This window comes from Rhinopithecus roxellana, chromosome 3, assembly GCF_007565055.1.
Source record: "Rhinopithecus roxellana isolate Shanxi Qingling chromosome 3, ASM756505v1, whole genome shotgun sequence".
Lineage (NCBI taxonomy): Eukaryota > Metazoa > Chordata > Mammalia > Primates > Cercopithecidae > Rhinopithecus > Rhinopithecus roxellana.
The window spans coordinates 184,911,100-184,936,013 of record NC_044551.1 but is presented as its reverse complement, the minus strand read 5'-3'; the positions used below and the strand labels follow the sequence as shown (position 1 = coordinate 184,936,013).

General features: G+C 41.1%; 1 protein-coding gene across 1 annotated transcript in view; it reads right to left on the bottom strand.

Annotated features, from left to right (window-relative positions):
- Nucleotides 1-24,914, bottom strand: part of ATP10B (ATPase phospholipid transporting 10B (putative)) — a 283,570-nt gene that overhangs the window by 83,256 nt on the left and 175,400 nt on the right. Inside the window, exon 7 of the mRNA XM_030927999.1 lies at nt 16,477-16,562. Within this exon, the coding sequence (XP_030783859.1) occupies nt 16,477-16,562 (86 nt within the window). The remainder of the gene's footprint in view (nt 1-16,476; nt 16,563-24,914) is intronic.

The following is a 24,914-nucleotide window of genomic DNA, read 5'->3' as shown; positions in this document are numbered from 1 at the left end:
GAATCGAATCCTCTTCATGTTCAAGGGCAGATCTCTTCATTGATCCTAGGAGGTCTGGGTAGGAGCTAGACCATTAGGAGGGAATTGTTCACCCTGAGAAAACTGTCATTTACCAACATAAAAGGCAGAACTCTGGTGAAAAAGACTTAGCTTCAATTCTCACATTCAAAATGTTTTTATGCAGAGTGAAGCAAAAAATCCGGCCAAACCTCACCAAAACCAAGATGGTGATGAGAGTGACCTCTGCTCGTCCTCACTGCTACACTCCTACCAGAGCCATGACAGTTTATAGATGCCATGGCAACGTCAAGAAGCTACCCTATATGGTCTAAAAATGGGAGAAACCCTCAGCTTTGGGAATTGCCCATGCCTTTCCCAGGAAACTGGTGAATAATCCACCCCTTGTTCAGCATATAATCAAGAAATATCCATAAAAATGGGCAACCAGTAGGGCCAGGTGCAGTGGCTCAAGCCTGGAATCTCAGCACTCTGGGAGGCCGAGGCGGGTGGATCACGGGGTCAGGAGTTTGAGACCAGCCTGGCCAACATGGTGAAACCCCATCTCTACTAAAAATACAAAAAATTAGTCAGGCGTGGTGGCAGGCGCCTGTAATCCAAGCTACTTGGGAGGCTGAGGCAGGAGAATCGCTTGAACCCAGGAGGCAGAGGTTCCAGTGAGCTGAGATCGCACCATTGCACTGCAGCCTGGGCTATGGGGTGAGACTTCATCTTAAAAAGAAAAAAAAAAAAAAAAAAAAAAAGGGCAAGGGGTCGCTCTGCCATGGAGTAACTCTTCTTTTATCTCTTTACTTCCTTAATAAATTTGCTGTCAGTTTAAAAAACAAACAAACAAACAAATTTGTTTCAGGGGAAAAGTGCAAGCAACTGGCTTATGGCCAGTTCTGCCTAGGAGGCAGATCCTAAGAGTAGAGATAGTTTCTTCCTTCTTTTAGTCCAGGGAGCATTGCAGTTTTCCACCTCACACTAGAAACTTCTGAGTCCAATCGACTCTAGTTATTACCCGAGGTCTGGCCTTTACTCTATCCTGACGCCATTCCTTTGAGATTTTCAGCAAGCTTAAATATAACTTTCCAAAACTATTGGGGAGAACAGAAAAATAATAATCTGAACTCTTACAGCTTGTTTTTAAACTTGTAGTTCTTCAGTACTTCTTATTGCTAAGTCCAGTTATAAGCCTTTTTCACTCAAATCTCATGACAACCTTATAAGATAGGGCATATTATCATACCAACTTTATAGATAGGGAAACTGAGGCAAGTTCATAAAGCCAGGAAATGGCAGAATGGGGATTCAAAACTAGTCTGGCCGCAGAGTGCCAAATGCCACTCAATATGCCTTTAATGCTCATGATTCCTCACTGTGTTTATAAACTACATTTGCTTACATGATTTTGACTCTTTGTGGTCTGGGAAATTAGCAGAGTGATTACTCTTATGTATGAAAAAGTGGAAGCTCAGAGTGGCTGAGATTTTTCAAAGGCTATACAACTAGTACATGGGACATCCTAAAATCAGGGAACCTAGGTCACAGACACCCACCCTATTGAGATTTTCACTACATTAGGGTACCTAAAGTACTACCCCACTCACCCACACTAAATCAGAGTCATTTTTATTTTCAGTTCTGCTGAATATGTCAAGGAGGATGTATCATTTCATGCTGGTATATTCTTGACCCTATGCTTTTTTTTATTATTATACTTTAAGTTTTAGGGTACATGTGCATAACGTGCAGGTTTGTTACATATGTATACTTGTGCCATGTTGGTGTGCTGCACCCATCAACTCGTTAGCACCCATCAATTCATCATTTATACCAGGTTTAACTCCCAATGCAATCCCTCCCCCCCCCCCCCATGATAGGCCCTGGTGTGTGATGTTCCCCTTCCTGAGTTCAAGTGATCTCATTGTTCAGTTCCCACCTATGAGTGAGAACATGCGGTGTTTGGTTTTCTGTTCTTGTGATAGTATGCTAAGAATGATGGTTTCCAGCTGCATCCATGTCCCTACAAAGGACGCAAACTCATCCTTTTTTATGGCTGCATAGTATTCCATGGTGTATATGTGCCACATTTTCTTCATCCAGTCTGTCACAGATGGACATTTGGGTTGATTCCAAGTCTTTGCTATTGTGAATAGTGCCGCAATAAACATACGTGTGCATGTGTCTTTATAGCAGCATGATTTATAATCTTTTGGGTATATACCCAGTAGTGGGATGGCTGGGTCATATGGTACATCTAGTTCTAGATCCTTGAGGAATTGCCATACTGTTTTCCATAATGGTTGAACTAGTTTACAATCCCACCAACAGTGTAAAAGTGTTCCTATTTCTCCACATCCTCTCCAGCACCTGTTGTTTCCTGACTTTTGAATGATTGCCATTCTAACTGGTGTGAGATGGTATCTCATTGTGGTTTTGATTTGCATTTCTCTGATGGCGAGTGATGATGAGCATTTTTTCATGTGTCTGTTGGCTGTATGAATGTCTTCTTTTGAGAAATGTCTGTTCATATCCTTTGCCCACTTTTTGATGGGATTGTTTGTATTTTTCTTGTAAATTTGTTTGAGTTCTTTGTAGATTCTGGATATTAGCCCTTTGTCAGATGAGTAGATTGCAAAAATTTTCTCCCATTCTGTAGGTTGCCTGTTCACCCTGATGGTAGTTTCTTTTGCTGTGCAGAAGCTCTTTAGTTTAATGAGATCCCATTTGTCAATTTTGGCTTTTGCTGCCATTGCTTTTGGTGTTTTAGACATGAAGTCCTTGCCCATGCCTATGTCCTGAATGGTACTACCTAGGTTTTCTTCTACGGTTTTTATGGTATTAGGTCTAACATTTAAGTCTCTAATCCATCTTGAATTAATTTTCATATAAGGACTAAGGAAGGGATCCAGTTTCAGCTTTCTACTTATGGCTAGCCAATTTTCCCAGCACCATTTATTAAATAGGGAATCCTTTCCCCATTTCTTGTTTCTCTCAGGTTTGTCAAAGATCAGATGGCTGTAGATGTGTGGTATTATTTCTGAGGACTCTCTTCTGTTCCATTGGTCTATATCTCTGTTTTGGTACCAGTACCATGCTGTTTTGGTTACTGTAGCCTTGTAGTATAGTTTGAAGTCAGGTCGCGTGATGCCTCCAGCTTTGTTCTTTTGACTTAGGATTGTCTTGGCAATGTGGGCTCTTTTTTGGTTCCATATGAACTTTAAAGCAGTTTTTTCCAATTCTGTGGAGAAACTCATTGGTAGCTTGATGGAGATGGCATTGAATCTATAAATAACCTTGGGCAGTATGGCCATTTTCACGATATTGATTCTTCCTTTCCATGAGCATGGTATGTTCTTCCATTTGTTTGTGTCCTCTTTGATTTCACTGAGCAGTGGTTTGTAGTTCTCCTTGAAGAGGTCCTTTACATCCCTTGTAAGTTGGATTCCTAGGTATTTTATTCTCTTTGAAGCAATTGTGAATGGAAGTTCATTCATGATTTGGATCTCTGTTTGTCTGTTACTGGTGTATAAAAATGCTTGTGATTTTTGCACATTAATTTTGTATCCTGAGACTTTGCTGAATTTGCTTATCAGCTTGAGATTTTGGGCTGAGACAATGGGGTTTTCTAAATATACAATCATGTCATCTGCAAACAGGGACAATTTCACTTCTTCTTTTCCTAACTGAATACCCTTTATTTCTTTCTCTTGCCTGATTGCCCTAGCCAGAACTTCCAACACTATGTTGAATAGGAGTGGTGAGACAGGGCATCCCTGTCTTGTGCCAGTTTTCAAAGGGAATTTTTCCAGTTTTTGCCCATTCAGTATGATATTGGCTGTGGGTTTGTCATAAATAGCTCTTATTATTTTGAGGTACGTTCCATCAATACCGAATTTATTGAGTTTTTAGCATGAAGGGCTGTTGAATTTTGTCAAAAGCCTTTTCTGCATCTATTGAGATAATCATGTGGTTCTTGTCTGTGGTTCTGTTTATATGCTGGATTATGTTTATTGATTTGCGAATGTTGAACCAGCCTTGCATCCCAGGGATGAAGTCCACTTGATCATGGTGGATAAGCTTTTTGATGTGCTGCTGAATCCAGTTTGTCAGTATTTTATTGAGGATTTTTGCATCGATGTTCATCAGGGATATTGGTCTAAAATTTTCTTTTTTTGTTGTGTCTCTGCCAGGCTTTGGTATCAGGATGATGTTGGCCTCATAAAATGAGTTAGGGAGGATTCCCTCTTTTTCTATTGATTGGAATAGTTTCAGAAGGAATCTTACCAGCTCCTCCTTGTACCTCTGGTAGAATTCAGCTGTGAATCCATCTGGTCCTGGACTTTTTTTGGTTGGTAGGCTATTAATTATTGCCTCAATTTCAGAGCCTGCTATTGGTCTATTCAGGGATTCAACTTCTTCCTGGTTTAGTCTTGGAAGAGTGTAAGTGTCCAGGAAATTATCCATTTCTTCTAGATTTTCTAGTTGATTTGCATAGAGGTGTTTATAGTATTCTCTGATGCTAGTTTGTATTTATGTGGGGTCGGTGGTGATATCCCCTTTATCATTTTTTATTGCGTCTATTTGATTCTTCTCTCTTTTCTTCTTTATTAGTCTTGCTAGTGGTCTGTCAATTTTGTTGATCTTTTCAAGAAACCAACTCCTGGATTCATTGATTTTTTGGAGGGTTTTTTGTGTCTCTATCTCCTTCAGTTCTGCTCTGATCTTAGTTATTTCTTGCCTTCTGCTAGCTTTTGAATGTGTTTGCTCTTGCCTCTCTAGTTCTTTTAATTGTGATGTTAGACTGTCAATTTTATATCTTTCCAGCTTTCTCTTGTGGGCATTTAGTGCTATAAATTTCCCTCTACACACTGCTTTAAATGTGTCCCAGAGATTCTGGTATGTTGTATCTTTGTTCTCATTGGTTTCAAAGAACATCTTTATTTCTGCCTTCATTTCGTTATGTACCCAGTAGTCATTGAGGAGCAGGTTGTTCAGTTTCCATGTAGTTGAGCGGTTTTGATTGAGTTTCTTAGTCCTGAGTTCTAGTTTGATTGCACTGTGGTCTGAGAGACAGTTTGTTACAATTTCTTTTCTTTTACATTTGCTGAGGAGTGCCTTACTTCCAATTATGTGGTCAATTTTGGAAGAAGTGTGATGTGGTGCCGAGAAGAATGTATATTCTGTTGATTTGGGGTGGAGAGTTCTATAGATGTCTATTAGGTCCACTTGGTGCAGAGATGAGTTCAATTCCTGGATATCCTTGTTAACTTTCTGTCTCGTTGATCTGTCTAATGTTGACAGTGGAGTGTTGAAGTCTCCCATTATTATTGTACGGGAGTCTAAGTCTCTTTGTAAGTCTCTAAGGACTTGCTTTATGAATCTGGGTGCTCCTGTATTGGGTGCATATATATTTAGGATTGTTAGCTCTTCCTGTTGAATTGATCCTTTTACCATTATGTAATGGCCTTCTTTGTCTCTTTTGATCTTTGATGGTTTAAAGTCTGTTTTATCAGAGACTAGGATTGCAACCCCTGCTTTTTTTTGTTCTCCATTTGCTTGGTAGATCTTCCTCCATCCCTTTATTTTGAGCCTATGTATGTCTATGCATGTGAGATGGGTCTCCTGAATACAGCAGACTGATGGGTCTTGACTCTTTATCCAGTTTGCCAGTCTGTGTCTTTTAATTGGAGCATTTAGTCCATTTACAGTTAAGGTTAATATTGTTATGTGTGAACTTGATCCTGCCATTATGATATTAACTGGTTATTTTGCTCGTTAGTTGATGCAGTTTCTTCCTAGCCTCGATGGTCTTTACATTTTGGCATGTTTTTGCAATGGCTGGTACCGGTTGTTCCTTTCCATGTTTAGGGCTTCCTTCAGGGTCTCTTGTAAGGCAGGCCTGGTGGTGACAAAATCTCTAAGCATTTGCTTATCTGTAAAGGATTTTATTTCTCCTTCACTTATGAAACTTAATTTGGCTGGATATGAAATTCTGGGTTGAAAATTCTCTTCTTTAAGAATGTTGAATATTGGCCCCCACTCTCTTCTGGCTTGTAGAGTTTCTGCCGAGAGATCTGTTGTTAGTCTGATGGGCTTCCCTTTGTGGGTAACCCGACCTTTCTCTCTGGCTGCCCTTAAGATTTTTTCCTTCATTTCAACTTTGGTGAATCAGGCAATTATGTGTCTTGGAGTTGCTCTTCACGAGGAGTATCTTTGTGGCATTCTCTGTATTTCCTGAATTTGAATGTTGGCCTGCCCTACTAGGTTGGGGAAGTTCTCCTGGATGATATCCTGAAGAGTGTTTTCCAACTTGGTTCCATTTCCCCCCTCACTTTCAGGCACCCCAATCAGATGTAGATTTGGTCTTTTTACATAATCCCATACTTCTTGCAGGCGTTGTTCATTTCTTTTTCTTCTTTTTTCTTTTGGTTTCTCTTCTCGCTTCATTTCATTCATTTGATCCTCAATTGCTGATACTCTTTTTTCCAGTTGATCAAGTTGGTTACTGAAGCTTGTGCATTTGTCACGTACTTCTCATGTCATGGTTTTCATCTCTGTCATTTCGTTTATGACTTTCTCTGCATTAATTATTCTAGCTATCAATTCTTCCACTCTTTTTTCAAGATTTTTAGTTTCTTTGCGCTGGGTATGTAATTCCTCCTTTAGCTCTGAGAAGTTTGATGGACTGAAGCCTTCTTCTCTCATCTCATCAAAGTCATTCTCTGACCAGCTTTGATCCGTTGCTGGTGATGAGCTGTGCTCCTTTGCTGGGGGAGTTGCGCTCTTATTTTTTGAATTTCCAGCTTTTCTGCCCTGCTTTTTCCCCATCTTTGTGGTTTTATCTGCCTCTGGTCTTTGATGATGTTGATGTACTGATGGGGTTTTGGTATAGGTGTCCTTCCTGTTTGATAGTTTTCCTTCTAACAGTCAGGACCCTTAAGGTAGGTCTGTTGGAGATTGCTTGAGGTCCACTCCAGACCCTGTTTGCCTGGGTATCAGCAGCAGAGGTTGCAGAAGATAGAATATTGCTGAACAGCGAGTGTACCTGTCTGATTCTTACTTTGGAAGCTTCCTCTCAGGGGTGTACTCCACCCTGTGAGGTGTGGGGTGTCAGACTGCCCCTAGTGGGGGATGTCTCCCAGTTAGGCTACTCAGGGGTCAGGGACCCACTTGAGCAGACAGTCTGTCCGTTCTCAGATCTCAACCTCCATGTTGGGAGATCCACTGCTCTCTTCAAAGCTGTCAGACAGAGTCGTTTGCGTCTGCAGAGGTTCCTGCTTCTTTTGTTGTTGTTGTTGTTAACTGTGCCCTGTCCCCAGAGGTGGAGTCTACAGAGACAGGCAGGTTTCCTTGAGCTGCTGTGAGCTCCACCCAGTTCAAGCTTCCCAGCGTCTTTGTTTACCTACTTAAGCCTCAGCAATGGCGGGCGCCCCTCCCCCAGCCTGGCTGCTGCCTTGCGGTTAGATCCCAGACTGCTGTGTTAGCAATGAGGGAGGTTCCGTGGGCGTGGGACCCTCCTGGCCAGGTGTGGGATATAATCTCCTGGTGTGCCCATTTGCTTAAAGTGCAGTATTGGGGTGGGAGTTACCCAATTTTCCAGGTGTTGTGTGTCTCAGTTCCTCTGGCTAGGAAAAGGGATTTCCTTCCCCCTTGCACTTCCCAGGTGAGGCGGTGCCTTGCCCTGCTTCAGCTCTCGCTGGTCGGGCTGCAGCAGCTGACCAGCACCGATTGTCCGGCACTCCTTAGTGAGATGACCCCAGTACCTCAGTTGAAAATGCAGAAATCACCGGTCTTCTGTGTCGCTCGCGCTGGGAGTTGGAGACTGGAGCTGTTCCTATTCGGCCATCTTGCTCCGCCCTCCTTGACCCTATTCTAATGTTTGTCTATCCTACTTTTTAATGCAAAGAATGCTATAGCAAATAATAATCTGTAGTTAGAATATAACTGTTTTGATTTCATTGTATTAATTTTTACCTCCTAAGAATAGCAAGTGATCCTGGTTTCCCATAGGGCCCTGTGATATAAATTTTCCTTTTCAAATAAATTTTAGAAAAAGTAAGGTAATTAAAAATCTGGTGGACAGATTTTACTGAATATGATAAAAATCATAAAGGTGGTCTAAGAATGACTGAGGTTCAGGACCCACCACTGCTCCCTCTGTTTATTAAGGAGGAGGCTGGCTATGGATTTAATATTGGGCTAATGAATCTTGCCTGCCTCACTGTCGGTAGCTTGTGGTTTCAAGATTGATTTTAGGGTGTTCTGAGGTGATAGCATATGAGAGAGGCTTCTACTTCTCTCAGTTGTAATGTTCCATTTTCAAAGAATGGTAGAAAATGATTTGCTATCTTATAGCTGCTGTCTACTTAGCGCTCTTGATTTACAAGGATGCTCTATTATATTTTCTAGACTATCATTTCTCAACCTTGGTGCTATTAATATTTTGGACTACACAATTCTCTGCTGGGATGGGGGGCTGTCCTGTGCATTGTAGCATCCCTGGCCTCTACCCAATGGATGCCAACAGCACCCCTCCCCAGTTGTGGCAAGAAAGATGATTCTAGACATTGTCAAATGTCCCCTGGTTGGAGTGGTGGTGCTGGTGATGGTGGTGATTGACCCTGGTTGAGAACCACTGCTCTGTAGAGATTCTTTGGTTCAAAAGTCACATTTTTGAAATTGGACACCCCTAACTTCCAAACAGATCATTAAAAACTGTCCATCTTCTAGCCATCCTGTGCAGCCTCAGGGAGATTCTAAATTAACGGGACCCACAGAAGCTTCTGGGAAACCCAGAGGCATCAGACCAGTGGGTCTGCTTGGGAGGAAGGTGCAGACCATCTGTGGGTGCCAGGCCTGAGGGTATTCTCCTTGCTGGGTACAGCAAGGATGTAGGAGCACAGCAAGGAATTCTCCTTCATTCCATGGGTTAGCTACTCCACTGTCCAACTGGACTTTTAGGACTCATCCATGAGGCCCAGGCAGGTGCAGGATGGACAGGTCTCCCAGAGCAGCAACTAGGAAGAGGAGGTGCTGGGAGCTGAGTGAAGCTGGGAAAGTTCTGTCGTGAAATCTGTCTGAGAGGGGTAGGCTGGAGCCCAGGTTGAAAGGTGAGAAAGGCTGGCTGTTGGCCTGAGCTGTTTTGGGGAAAAAGGGTCCTAAACAGAAATCTAGCAACAAGGCTGCTCTCTAAGAGAATATGGAGAGAGACTCAAGACATGAGGGATTTGGGATGAATCAAGTTCACAAACCTAAGGCACAAGGGGCGCCCTTTTCTTCAGAGCAGGTGACAGACTTTACCTCTCCTTTGCAGCAAGGTCCTTTTCCCAGGACCTCAGGCCCTTCTCTGCCTGTCTCCTTCTGCTCACTCTGTGTATTTTAAAAGTAATTTGCCTATAAAAGCTACGGTTTCTGTGGTATTATTCTTATTGTTTCCCCTTTCTATTTCTCCTCTTGATATCCCATATGGTCTGAGGACATGTGGGTGGAGGAAAGCAAAGACAACTGCATTTCAGGGAGCTACTGAAGCCTCATTCCAGGCCCTATTGGTGGAAAAGTTGGTGTAACATGGCTGAGCTTCGCAATGTACTGCTATGGAAAGCACACTGGGGTTGGAGTCAAAAGACCCCCATATAAGTCCTGGCTTTGTCTTGTACCTGCTGTGAGTTAGGGAGAATCTTTGCATCTATAAAGTCTCAGATAATTGTAATCCAAGTCATGATATTCTCTTTCTGGGGTCATTGTGAAGATTACATGTGATAATGTTCTCTGGAAGTCCTCTAAAAGCTGTTAAACCACAAGCTTGTCCAACGCATGGCCCACATGCGGCCCAGGGTGGCTTTGAACATGGCCCAACACAAATTCATAAACTTTCTTAAAACATTATGATATGATGATGATGATTATGATGATGATTTAGCTCATCAGCTTTTGTTAGGGTTAGTATATTTTATGTGTGACCCAAGACAATTCTTCCAGTGTGGCCCAGGGAAGCCAGAAGTTTGGACACCCCTGTAGGAAAGCATTGTATATGGGCATATACTCACATCTGTTATTATGGCTCTTATTTAAAAAAAATTTTTTTTATTATACTTTAAGTTCTAGGGTACATGTGCACAACGTGCAGGTTTGTTACATATGTATACATGTGCCATGTTGGTGTGCTTCACCTACTAACTCGCCATTTACATTAGGTATATCTCCTAATGCTATTCCTCCCTGCTTCCTCCACCTCACGACAGGCCCTGGTGTGTGATGTTCCCCTTCCTGTGTCCAAGTGTTCTCATTGTTCAGTTCCCACCTATGAGTGAGAACGTGTGGCGTTTGGTTTTCTATTCTTGTGATAGTTTGCTGAGAATGATGGTTTCTAGCTTCATTCATGTCCCTACAAATGACATGAACTCATCCTTTTTTATGGTTGCATAGTATTCCATGGTGTATATGTGCCACATTTTCTGAATCCAGTCTGTCACTGATGGACATTTGGGTTGGTTCCAAGTCTTTGCGATTGCGAATAGTGCCGCAATAAACATATGTGTGCATGTGTCTTTATAGCAGCATTATTTATAATCCTTTGGGTTACTACCCAGTAATGGGACGGCTGGGTCCAATGGTATTTCTAGTTCTAGATCCTTGAGGAATCGCCACACTGTCTTCCACAATGGTTGAACTAGTTTACAGTCCCACCAACAGTGTAAAAGTGTTCCTATTTCTCCACATCCTCTCCAGTACCTGCTGTTTCCTGACTTTTTAATGATTGCCATTCTAACTGGTGTGAGATGGTATCTCATTGTGGTTTTGATTTGCATTTCTCTGATGGCAAGTGATAATGAGCATTTTTTCATGTGTCTGTTGGCTGCATAAATGTCTTCTTTTGAGAAGTGTCTGTTCATATCCTTTGCCCACTTTTTGATGGGGTTGTTTTTTTTCTTGTAAATTTGTTTGAGTTCTTTGTAGGTTCTGGATATTAGCCTTTTGTCAGATGAGTAGATTGCAAAAATTTTCTCCCATTCTGTAGGTTGCCTGTTCACTCTGATGGTAGTTTCCTTTGCTGTGCAGAAGCTCTTTAGTTTAATTAGATCCCGTTTGTCCATTTTGGTTGTTGCCATTGCTTTTGGTGTTTTAGACATGAAGTCTTTGTCCATGCCTATGTCCTGAATGGTATTGCCTAGGTTTTCTTCTAGGGTTTTTATGGTATTAGGTCTAACATTTAAGTCTCTAATCCGTCTTGAATTAATTTTCATATAAGGAGTAAGGAAAGGATCTAGTTTCAGCTTTCTACTTATGGCTAGCCAATTTTCCCAGCGCCGTTCATTAAATAGGGAATCCTTTCCCCATTTCTTGTTTTTGTCAGGTTTGTCAAAGATCAGATGGCTGTAGATGTGTGGTATTATTTCTGAGGACTCTCTTCTGTTCCATTGGTCTATATCTCTGTTTTGGTACCAGTACAATGCTGTTTTGGTTACTGTAGCCTTGTAGTATAGTTTGAAGTCAGGTCGCGTGATGCCTCCAGCTTTGTTCTTTTTGCTTAGGATTGTCTTGGCAATATAGGCTCTTTTTTTGGTTTCATATGAACTTTAAAGCAGTTTTTTCCAATTCTGTGAAGAAGGTCATTGGTAGCTTAATGGGGATGGCATTGAGTCTATAAATTACCTTGGGCAGTATGGCCATTTTCATGATATTGATTCTTCCTATCCATGAGGATGGTATGTTCTTCCATTTGTTTGTGTCCTCTTTTATTTCATTGAGCAGTGGTTTGTAGTTCTCCTTGAAGAGGTCCTTCACATCCCTTGTAAGTTGGATTCCTAGGTATTTTATTCTCTTTGAAGCAATTGTGAATGGGAGTTCACTCATGATTTGGCTCTCTGTTTGTCTCTTACTGGTATATAAAAATGCTTGTGATTTTTGCCAATTGATTTTGTATCCTGAGACTTTGCTGAAGTTGCTTATCAGCTTAAGGAGATTTTGGGCTGAGACAATGGGGTTTTCTAAATATACAATCATGTCATCTGCAAACAGGGACAATTTCACTTCTTCTTTTCCTAATTGAATATCCTTTATTTCTTTCTCCTGCCTGATTGCCCTGGCCAGAACTTCCAACACTATGTTGGATAGGAGTGGTGAGAGAGGGCGTCCCTGTCTTGTGCCAGTTTTCAAAGGGAATGCTTCCAGTTTTTGCCCATTCAATATGATATTGGCTGTGGGTTTGTCATAAATAGCTCTTATTATTTTGAGATATGTTCCGTCAGTACCAAATTTATTGAGTTTTTAGCATGAAGGCTGTTGAATTTTGTCAAAGGACTTTTCTGCATGTATTGAGATAGTCATGTGGTTTTTGTCTTTGGTTCTGTTTATATGCTGGATTATGTTTATTGATTTGCGTATGTTGAACCAGCCTTGCATCCCAGGGATAAAGCCCACTTGATCCTGGTGGATGAGCTTTCTGATGTGCTCCTGGATTCGGTTTGTCAGTATTTTATTGAGGATTTTTGCATCGATGTTCATCAGGGATATTGATCTAAAATTCTCTTTTTCTATTGTATCTCTGCCAGGCTTTGTTATCAGGATGATGTTGGCCTCATTCAAGTTAGGGAGTATTCCCTCTTTTTCTATTGATTGGAATAGTTTCAGAAGGAATGGTATCAATTCCTCCTCTTTGTACCTCTGGTAGAATTCGGCTGTGAATCCATCTGGTCCTGGACTTTTTTGTTTGGTAGGCTATTAATTATTGCCTCAATTTCAGAGCCTGCTATTGGTCTGTTCAGGGATTCAACTTCTTCCTGGTTTAGTCTTGGAAGAGTGTAAGTGTCCAGGAAATTATCCATTTCTTCTAGGTTTTCTAGTTTATTTGCTTAGAGGTGTTTATAGTATTCTCTGATGGTAGTTTGTATTTCTGTGGGGTCGGTGGTGATATCCCCTTTATTATTTTTTATTGCGTCTATTTGATTCTTCTTTTTTTCTTTGTCTTGCTAGCGGTCTATCAATTTTGTTGATCTTTTCAAAAAACCAGCTCCTGGATTCACTGATTTTTTGGAGGGTTTTTTGTGTCTCTCTCCTTCAGTTCTGCTCTGATCTTAGTTATTTCTTGCCTTCTGCTAGCTTTTGAGTGTGTTTGATCTTGCTTCTCTAGTTCTTTTAATTGTGATGTTAGGGTGTCAATTTTAGATCTTTCCAGCTTTCTCTTGTGGGCATTTAGTGCTATAAATTTCCCTGTACACACTGCTTTAAATATGTCCCAGAGATTCTGGTATGTTGTATCTTTGTTCTCATTGGTTTCAAAGAACATCTTTATTTCTGCCTTCATTTCGTTATGTACCCAGTAGTCATTGAGGAGCAGGTTGTTCAGTTTCCATGTAGTTGAGCAGTTTTGATTGAGTTTCTTAGTCCTGAGTTCCAGTTTGATTGCACTGTGGTCTGAGAGACAGTTTGTTATAATTTCTGTTCTTTTACATTTGCTGAGGAGTGCTTTGCTTCCAACTATGTGGTCAATTTTGGAATAAGTGTGATGTGGTGCAGAGAAGGAGGTATATTCTCTTGATTTGGGGTGGGGCGTTCTGTAGAAGTCTATTAGGTCTGCTTGGTGCAGAGCTGAGTTCAATTCATGGATATCCTTGTTAATTTTCTGTCTGGTGGATTTATCTAATGTTGACAGTGGGGTGTTAAAGTCTCCCATTATTATTGTGTGGGATTCTAAGTCTCTTTGTAAGTCTCTAAGGACTTGTTTTATGAATCTGGGTGCTCCTGTATTGGGTGCATATGTATTTAGGATAGTTAGCTCTTCTTGTTGAATTGATCCCTTTACCATTATGTAATGACCTTCTTTGTCTCTTTTGATCTTTGATGGTTTAAAGTCTGTTTTATCAGAGACTAGGATTGCAATCTCTGTCTTTTTTTGTTTTCCATTTGTTTGGTAGATCTTCCTCCATCCCTTTATTTTGAGCCTATGTGTGTCTCTGCCTGTGAGATGGGTCTCCTGAATACAGCAGACTGATGGGTCTTGACTCTTTATCCAATTTGCCAGTCTGTGTCTTTTAATTGGAGCATTTATATTTAAGGTTAATATTGTGATATGTGAATTTGATCCTATCATTATGATGTTAGCTGCTTATTTTGCTCGTTAGTTGATGCAGTTTCTTCCTAGCATCAATGGTCTTTAAATTTTGGCATGTTTTTGCAGTGGTTGGTACTGGTTTTTCCTTTCCATATTTAGTGCTTCCTTCAGGAGCTCTTGTAGGGCAGGCCTGGTGGTGACAAAATCTCTCAGCATTTGCTTGTCTGTAAAGTATTTTATTTCTCCTTCACTTATGAAGCTTCGTTTGGCTGGATATGAAATTCTGGGTTGAAAATTCTTTTAAGAGTGTTGAATATTGGCCCCCACTCTCTTCTGGCTTGTAGAGTTTCTGCCAGGAGATCTGCTGTTAGTCTGATGGGCTTCCCTTTGTGGGTAACCCGACCTTTCTCTCTGGCTGCCCTTAAGATTCTTTCCTTCATTTCAACTTTGGTGAATCTGGCAATTATGTGTCTTGGAGTTGCTCTTCTGGAGGAGTATCTTTGTGGCGTTCTCTGTATTTCCTGAATTTGAATGTTGGCCTGCCTTGCTAGGCTGGGGAAGTTCTCCTGGATAATATCCTGCAGAGTGTTTTCCAACTTGGTTTCATTCTCCCTGACACTTTCAGGTACATCAATCAGACGTAGATTTGGTCTTTTCACACAGTCCCATATTTCTTGGATGCTTTGTTTCTTTTTGTTCTTTTTTCTCTACACTTCTCTTCTTGTTTCATTTCATTCATTTGATCTTCAATCACTGATACCCTTTCTTGCAGTTGATCGAATCAGTTACTAAAGCTTGTGCATTTGTCACATACTTCTCATGCCAAGGTTTTCAGCTCCATAAGGTCATTTAAGGACTTCTCTACATTGGTTATTCTAGTTAGCCATTCGTCTAATCTTTTTTCAACGTTTTTAGCTTCTTTGCAATGGGTTCGAACTTCCTCCTTTAGCTCAGAGAAATTTGATCGTCTGAAGTCTTCTTCTCTCAACTCATCGAAGTCATTCTCCGTCCAGCTTTGTTCTGTTGATGGTGAGGAGTTGCGTTCCTTTGGAGGGTGAGAGGCGCTCCAATTTTTAGAATTTTCAGCTTTTCTGCTTGTTTTTTCCTCATCTTTGTGGTTTTATCTACCTTTGGTCTTTGATGATGGTGATGTACAGATGGGGTTTTTGGTGTGGATGTCCTTTCTGTTTGTTAGTTTTCCTTCTAACAGTCAGGACCCTCAGCTACAGGTCTCTTGGAGTTTGCTAGAGGTCCATTCCAGATGGTGTTTGTCTGGGTATCAGCAGCGGAGGCTGCAGAAGAGTAAATATTGCTAAACAGCAAATGTTGCTGTCTGATCGTTCCTCTAGAACCTTCGTCTCAGAGGGGTACCTGGTTGTGTGAGGTGTCCGTCTGCCCCTACTTGGGGTGCCTCCCAGTTAGGCTACTTGGGGACCAGGGACCCACTTGAGGAGGCAGTCTGTCCAGTCTCAGATCTCAAACTCCACGCTGGGAGAACCACTACTCTCGTCAAAGCTGTCAGACAGGGACATTTAAATCTGCAGAGGTTTCTTCTGCCTTTTGTTTGGCTATGCCCTGTCCCCAGAGGTGGAGTCTACAGAGGCAGGCAGGCCTCCTTGAGCTGTGGTGGACTCCAGCCAGTTCGAGCTTGCTGGCCACTTTGTTTACCTACTCAAGCCTCAGCAATGGCGGGCGCCCCTCCCCCAGGCTTGCTGCCATTATGGCTCTTATTTTGTGAGAAGACTAGTGGTCTGATATGGGATCAGAATTGCAGTAAAATTCTTATCCTGAACCAAAGTTGAGGAATAAGAGTAACAATTATCCTAATAGCAGAAGCCACTGTTAACTGAATATTTCCTCTTTGCCAGTTGCTGTGCTAAGGGCTTTGTGTACGCTGACACTTAATCTTAGAAAAGAAAAACTCTTTGATATAGATATAATTTTATTTTATGGATGTGGAAACAGGCTCAGAGAGGTGAATTAATTTACCCAAGGTCATATGGATTGTAATTTGCAGAACCCCAATTCAAACCCAGATCTGTCAAATTCCAAAGTCCCTATTCTTACCTACAATGCAATATAGGCACTTAAAAAAATTGATCTTAATTAAATCATATTCACCTTCCTGAACCAGAGCACAATCTTGATTTTGATGCTATTTTACAAAGGTTTTTTTTTTAAAAAAAAAACAAAACAAAGCAAACAAAAACAACAACAACACTGGTGAATTTAACTAGCACTCAAAAAAAAAAAAAATAGAAAAAGTTTCCCAATTTAAATTTCTCTAGTCCTTCTTTATCACACACACAAAATAAAATTCCTCAGGATGAAGATGCTTATTTCTTTGGTCATTTCTAGACAATATATTTTCTAGCTGCAGTGGAGATATTTACTAGCAGCATGGAACATGAGATACTTACATATAACCCTTAAATTTGTTGAGGTGATTGTTGGGTTTCTCACACACAATGGTATTGTGGAAAAGCTCTGGTTCGAACTGTACCTCCTGTGAGAGAGAGGACTCTGTGAGTTTATTAATTCAGAGGGATCTAGTCTTAATAGGATCATTGGGAGAGCTAATCACTGTTAGAACTATTGCAAATAAGGTAATCCCTGCTTTGTCACACTTTGATAGTTGTAATGTGTCAGAAAAAAAGAGTTAAGTCCTCATTAAGGAAGAGAAAGCAAATGTCAATGAAAAGTTTGATGCAGGGCAGAGGGAGGTGACTACCGTGATTGCATTTCTCTGACCTGCCTGGGTCTGGGCTCTAACCCAGATCTAATAGAACTTACTGCAATGATGGAATGTTCTGAGTCTGCATTGTGCAGTATGGAAGCCACTAATCACATGTGGCTATTGAGCACTTGAAGTTTGGTAGTTTGACCAAGGAGTTGTTTTCTTTAAAAATTTAATTTGATTTTAATTAAGCTTAAATAGCTACATGTGGCTAGTGGTTATCACATTGGACACCATAGAAATAGATTATTAAAAAGAAGGCATTATAAATCACACCACATAGAGGTATTCACAGCTAAAATGCTTGTGCATGTAATACTTCCAGGGTTTTAAAAATCTATATCCATTGACTGGGCATGGTGGCTCACGCCTATAATCCCAGCACTTTGGGAGGCTGAGGCAGGCAGATCACGTGAGGTCAGGAGTTCAAGACCAGCCCGGTGAAACCCCGTTGCTACTAAAAATACAAAAATTAGCCAGGCATGGTGGTGTGTGCCTCTAATCTCAGCTACTCAGCAGGTTGAGGCACGAGAATCGCTTGAACCTGGGAGGTGGAGTTTGCAGTGAGCCAAGATTGCACCACTGCACTCCAGCCTGGCAGAGCAAGACTCTGTCTCAAAACAAACAAATAAATATATATATATACACACATATATATACACATATATGTGTATATACACACCCACATATATTTGTGTAGGTATATACATGTGTATTTACACATTTTAGCAATGAGATTTAGTGTTCATAAATCTTGAACATTTTTACATGTTGTTAAATTTTTCTACATCTTTATTAACATTTGCACAAAAACCTATTGTATGAATATGTGGCAGACCAGGTCTCACTAACGCAGGCCTCCATTACAACTGTCCCAGCACTGAGTAGCTAGATTAAACATTAAAAGCTGATTGAGCCAGTGTTTTTATACAAAGGCTGGAATGTAACAAAGATCCCACCAAGGTTGCCTAGGCTTTTCCTGGGCCTTGAAGCATGAGAAGATAATGAAGGAATTCTTAACAGGACCGTTTTCAGGATGAAACAGGTTTCAATGGGGGTCTGAAGAAATTCCCCAGGCCTCCACAAACAAGTTTAATGGTGTCTAATGCCGGGGTTCTTATTTTAACATTGTTCAGGAGTTTCTGATTCCCTTGTGAGATGGTGCAATGTCCTCTCACCACCCTGTAGTTTTTCTTAGCTTATGGATGAAGCTTACCTCACTGGCCACTTCTTTTTGACCCAAATCCTTATGATTTGTCAGGAGACAAGATAAGGTAATCACCCCAGCACCTAGACTCATTTAGATTAAGTAAACTTACCGAGGCTCCAGAAGTAGATCTTCAGGACTCAGATCTTAGTTATAGATTAAAAGAAGTTAATCACTTATGTCTTTAGATGAACGCACACTTACACGTAGACATATAGCTTAGAAGGTAAATTCTGGAAAACTTTGTAATTTTGAGTTAGTCTGGCAATAACTTCCAGGCCTTCTTCCTGTAACCTGTTAGAGAAATAAAAACTGTCTTCCTCCCCAGTTCATCTGCATCTCGTTATTGAGCCACGAGAAATAGCAGCCCAACCCTCAATTTGGTCCAGGAACAAAATTGACCATATTTCCTTTAATCATTTCGCCATTGAATAGGTATAGTATTTCAATTTGTTTTGCTATTATAAAAATGCTGTGAAAATAGTAGCTAATAGAACAAAATAAATAGCATTTACTCAACTCTTATTTCTGCCAGACACTGTAATGAGAACTTTATATTTTATTTATTTTCAAGCTTACCATCATTCTGTGAAGCAGGAACTTTAATTTGCCTCTCTTTAGAGATGGGAAATCTGTGACTGAAAGGTAAAGAAGGCTCCCCATGGTCAAACCTATTTAAATCTCATGGGCTGGGATTTTAATCCAAGTTCAACTGCAGACCCTCTACTCCTTATTTGCACAGCACATTGCTTCCTGGTGAACAGTCTTGTAGCTAAATATTTGAAACACATCATTGATTCTTTGCTTTTCAAAGGCATTTCTCTTGCACAAGCTCTTTTAGTCCAATGGGGATAAAACACAACTTGAGGTGGAGAGATCTTGCTTTCTGACTCTCCTCTATATTGACTAATACTACGTTCAACTCACGAGCCTTCGTTTCTTCATCTGTAGAATGGAGCTAACATTACCTGCCCTGCCCATCTTAATTGTGCCTCAGAAAACAGAATCTATGTGGAAAAGTGTTGAAATATGTAACATTCCACCCAAACAGAAGGCAGCAGTGGTAAAGGTGGGATTGGAAATGGTTTCCTGGGTAGAGCTTTTAGCAAGGGGTGTGAGTTTATCACTGAAAGCTTCAAGGTACAACTGTTCAAAGGGGCAAATTGATTCAAAGAAGTGATAGCATTTTCTGGCTTCATGTAAATATACTGTCCATTGGATCTGAGGGGGTGCCAACATAAATAAACTCTCTACTCACTTGAAATAAATTACCCATCCAGGAGTTTCTAAAAATATGGCCCTTTTCCCTCCAGGTATTGATTCTTTCAGGGACAAACACTTGCTGAGCTCTGAGATGATGACAAATTATGCTGTAATTTGTCAGCTGCTTTCATGCCCCTGATTAAGCCGTGTGCTTCACTCCTGATCCACACCACTCAGCTCAATGCTGGGTCTCTAAATCCAGACTTATTTCAGATATGACTGGCAGTGGGGTCTGAGCACTGATGATCCCTCTGTAATGCCTTGGAGTCCCTGCTGCCTGTTTAATCACAGCCCCTGGGCCCCAGCAACAGTGAAGTTTGACTCTTGTTCCTGTTGGGGCTTCCTAGCCACCTCCCTCCTGAAATGTCCCTTCCTCCTGCTGTGTTCTCCTTTTCCACTGAGCACAGGACTTTTGTCCCCTATCTTCCTCTTTTCATGGAGAGGTGACCTTGCTCTTTCTAGCTACTTATTCCCTGGGCTCTCTTCTTCAGTTGGAGGAAGAGGGGCTGTGGAGAGGGGCACATGGGTCCTGCTGGCTGCAAAGATAACCACTGACACCCTGCTTGCTTTTAAGGATTTGCTGTATTTCCCTGCAGGGCAGCTGCTGGGCCAGCCCAAGACACAGAGTTGCCCAGCCTTACAAACCTGTCAGGGTTCTTATTTATTTCTTTATTTGAGACAGGGTCGTACTCTGTCACCCAGGCTGGAGTGCAGTGGTGTGATCACAGCTCACTGCAGCCTCGACTTCCTGGGTTCAAACCATCTTCCCAACTCAGTCTCTTGAGTAGCTGGGATTACAGGTGTGCACCACCAGACCTGATTTTATATTTTATAAAATAAAATTATATATGTATATATCATATACACATATATAAATATATGTGTGTGTGTATATATATATATTATAGAGATGGGGGTCTTACTGTGTTCCCTAGACTGGTCTCAAACTTCTGAGCTTAAGTGATCCTTGTGCCTCAACATCCCACAGTGCTGGGATTACAGGTGTGAGCCATCATGCCTGGCCCTGTCTTATTTTAACATTGTTCAGGAGTTTTTGATTCCCTTGTGAGATGGTGTAATGTTCTCTTACCACCCTGTAGTTTTTCTTAGCTTATGGATGAAGCTTGCCTCACTGGCCAGTTCTTTTTGACTCAGCCTGTTATCTAAGGCACTGCCCTTTGATGAAAGTCTTGCTATCCAGCAAAAGGCCTAGGGAGCCATTAAGACACAGGAAAAGACCAGTCCCTTCTAGAGAAGATTGTGTATCTCTGCAGTGCTTTAGGTCAGACCTGCCTATCTGGAGCACTTACTATGTGCCAGACACCTGTCATTCAGTTCTCACAAAAACCTGAGGAGGTTTGGACAGACGTGCAGATGGAGACTAAATTAAAATGTCTCATGGATGGTAAGTAACAGAGCCAGGATTGCCATTCACATAATCAGATTCTAAAGTCATTGTTGTCATCATCATCATCACCTTTTATTCCTCCTGTCCTGTTATGATTATTCTGCAGCACTTATTGAATGCTCGCTGTATACTAAGAATTAACTAAGTATTTTATACATGCCATCTTCTTCAATTCTTACAATAATTCTATCAGGTAGGTACCATCATTATCCCGATTTTACAGATAAAGGAATTGAGGCTTAGGGAGAATCTGTGATTTCCCCAGTGCCCTCCAGCCAGCAAAGCAGGACAGCAGGCTTTAACCTTAGCACCGCTCACTCCCTAAGAGTCTGCTCCTTAACCACAGTGTTATTTGGATGCACAGAGTGAAAGATGAGTAATTAAGCTCTCCTCTTGGCCCTATTTCTTTTCTATGTTCACTACTCAATGCCTCTGAAAGACCTAATGAATACATTCTCTAATATATAGTTGAAAATATACAAAAATTATAATGAATAAGCAATGCAATGTGTTATGTCTTCCAAGTACATTTGCATTTTAAAGTAAGTACCTACAAAGGGTAAGGGTTAAAGTTAAGGCATTAATTGGCCTAGAAGACTTTTTTTTTGATAATTTTTATTTTTTAGCATTTAAGATTTTTTTTGGCCACTCCCTCTATGAAGCTCACTCTAATCCCCACAGAACGGTCTGCCCCAGCCTATTAGAATTGCTCCTTTTCATGTGCTGCCACCACTGCTGCTATTTCCATTGAACACCTCTGCCTAGATCTGTGCATCATCTGGTAGACTGTCATCTTCCTCTGGGGCATCTCCTTTAATACCTTGTTTTTGCAGGCACACCATAAAGATGTGTTGAGGTAAGGCTAGTACTGGAGAGGGTGATGTTAGAAGCGTATATTTTGAAAGGTGATGGATGAGGAGATACAAAGCAGACCTCACTGTAAAGGCCATAGAAAAAGCCCCAGGTACAGTCTTAACTTTGATTGATGGGAGTAAGACCCCTTCTTTTATGGGACTTCTTTGGCTCAACAAATTAAAAATGTAGTCACGGTCCTAGATCCCACCTTGGGCCAGTCTAGTCTCCCATTCATTCATGCGTGCATTCAAGCTTTTATTTACTATCTATGATAGAGGAGTCATATGGGACAGTAAGTGAGAATCAAGGGAAGAAAGGGGTGATTAACACAAATCAACGATTGCAGCCATAAGACAACTCAAAGTTCCCAGTTCAGCTCAGATGTGTCAATAGCGGTATCTTTGTGAGTAAAGGAAAGTGGGCCTGGTGCCAGGGCATAATCAGTGCCCAGGGTTGAGGTCCTCCTTGCTCACCTGTGTCCCAGGTACAGCAAACCTGGCATCTTAGGCTGGAATATATTCCATTAGCTAGAATAGGCCATTTCCCTTGTGCTTGACTCAAGTTTTACTTTTCTAGGCTTATTTCCTTTTATTCTTTATAATTAATGATCAAATTGCTCAATACTTGTGATTAAATAAATGTATGAATGATCTTTTGGAATTGTTTGCAATGGATAGCTGTTTTCTGGCTACACATCTTCTGTTTCATCCTTTTTCTTGGCTTTCTTGTGGGAAACTGCCAGTCCTCTCTGATTTATAGTTGTGATGAGAATGTAAGTAGTGGTGCCCTGCCCATTAAACTCTCCCACTGTGGGGCTTTGACTTGTGTGGAGTGACTCAAGGGAGAAACAGAAAGAAGGAGACTGTTAAGTAATTCTTGCGACCAAGCTGTTTCTGTAAGCCAGTGGTTCCTGATTGGTAGATTAAGCTACTGTATCTTGTCTACAAATCCCCTATATGCTCCCAAATGCTGTCTGTTGACAGAGTAAAAATAAGTCTCACATATGCATGTACCACTGTCTTTCAGATTTCTGAAGGAATTATTGAGATTAATAAATTAAAATTTCATTTACAAATTCACTAGATTCAATGTAACTTTTGGTTTTAATGTACGTTATTAAATAATGGACATTGAAAGGGCAATTCCTTTTTTTTAATAGTCACAAAGGGTCTTTTTTTCTTTTTTAAATGGAACCCATAGTCATAAAGTTCTTACAGGATTAGAAGAACATCTTAGACCACTTTGAAATCCCTCTGTGTCCATTAAGAAGTATCACTCGTGAAAGATTTTTGTCAACTGAAGAAAGGGAAACCAACAAAACCTTTTCCTCAAACATAGAAATCATTTATGTATTTAGTTTTTACCAAGAGTCAAGAATATTTACCAAAAAAGACAGGTTGGATTAGTGACTGCCATGCTTCTGTGAAGCTCTTGGTGTCTGTTTCTACATGATTCCCAGGCTAGAGGACTACCAAGGAGAGCCACCACCACCTGGGGATGAGGATAACAAAATGGCGGCACTGACCCTGCTGTGTGGACTGCTCACCTGCTGTGCCAAGGAGTAGGGGTTATAGGGTTGGCAAACCATGCCAACCAAGGAAGCTACACAGGAGGTATGCTGCAACCTTGGAAGAACACTAAAGTGTTTTTCATTTTAAGTTATCAGTTGTCTAAATGGTGAAAGCAAATGTTCTTCACACCCCAGCTGCTGAGCTAGGTGATTGAGGTTTTCTTCCTGGTATACAAATTAAGCAACCCTCTGAATTCTGAGAATCCTATCTAAAAACTAATGACACTTACCAGCATTTGATAACCTTTCTGCTTCCTGGTAGGTGAAGGTTCTTTTCAAGATAACCCACAACAGGGTGACTGGCAGTTACTTTCCTCTGGCTCTGGATGAGGAAATCATTTGCATATTCAATCACTCTAGAGGTCCCTGCCTGCCCTAGTAATTCGCCCACAAAAGCAGGCAGATTGGGCGGGAGGGCTGAGGGAGACTCTGTCTTAAGGATTTTTTTTTACAGTTTGAGTTCCCTTTTGTCAAGTGGACAAATACTCTGTTTCCCAGTTGGGCTGACTAAAAGTAATCTTGAGACCTTGCTATGGCATTTCCCAAACATATAGGGTATGGGCTTGGATGCCAAGCAAATACTGGAAATGGGATGATTTCTTCTGTCGTTTCTAAAAGGAACTAATTGTTGGCAGAATTGTTAACAATTGTCTGTGTAATTCCCTGTAAGAGCATGCAGTCGCACCCTGTCTCTCTCTTGTTTACTCCTGGGCCCCCAGAGCATGCTACAGCATCTAGCACAGAGAAGGCTTTTTAATAAATATTTGATGAATGAATGTGTGAGTGGTCTGATGCCTGAAATATGGGCAGGTACCACCAGATGGCCAGTGGCGCCTTAGGGAGTATTACACAGACAAAACTTTTCTGTACAAATTCTTTCTTGCTGTGGATAAGAAGATGATATGAGATCCAACGTTTGTACCTCATGTTCTGGCAAAAGAATATTAAGTTGTTCATGAGAGATATGATCACAATGTGTCACCTCTGCTGAGAAACCACAAAACAAAGATCCAAGTACAGTGTCTGGCAACAGGAGGACCTCATCAGATGTTGGTTGAGTAAATGAATTTATTGAATGGACTATAATAGTTGAGAGTGGCAAGAGCAAAGTCTGTGGGAGCACAGAGGAAGGAATGATTACCTGTGGGACACTGGTCAGAGTGTTGCCTAGGCAGAGAGAGGTCAGAAGGGAAGGACTTTTTGGGAAGAGGGATAACACTAGGGACTATAGGAGAGAGACAGAGGGTATTAAGCCCCCTTCCTTAAGGATGAATGACCATGGTCACACATAAGTTAGGTTTATATACTTCTGATGAGTCATAGATAAATGGATATTTATTGCTGTGCTATTCAGAACTCTCACACCCCACAGACCAATTTCAAACATGAGTCCTTTGTTTCTAGCCAGAGTTAATTTGTCTAGGAATGGGTACATGATACCAGCCAGGCTAGTCAGCCTCTTTCCCCAGGATGCTTTTCAATCTAGACATCGGGGAAGTTTGCTAGACCCTCTCTGGGGGTTAAGCTATAAAGCACAAGTACTACTGGTACCACGTTTCATTCCACATGAAGGAAGTTGGTTTGAAAGATTGAAGCCAAACATACCACAAGAAACACAGACAAGAGATGGACATTGTACTGATGGATTCTGAAGTCCTCATTCCACATGAACCTAAGGTCCAACCCACTCCATATTTTTCTAATAAATTTAATTTTTTTGTCCACACTATTTTGAATTACAGTTCTGTCACATGTAACCAAGAGTCTTAACTAATCCATATAACATATTAGATTGGTCTGGTTTTCATTTGAGATATC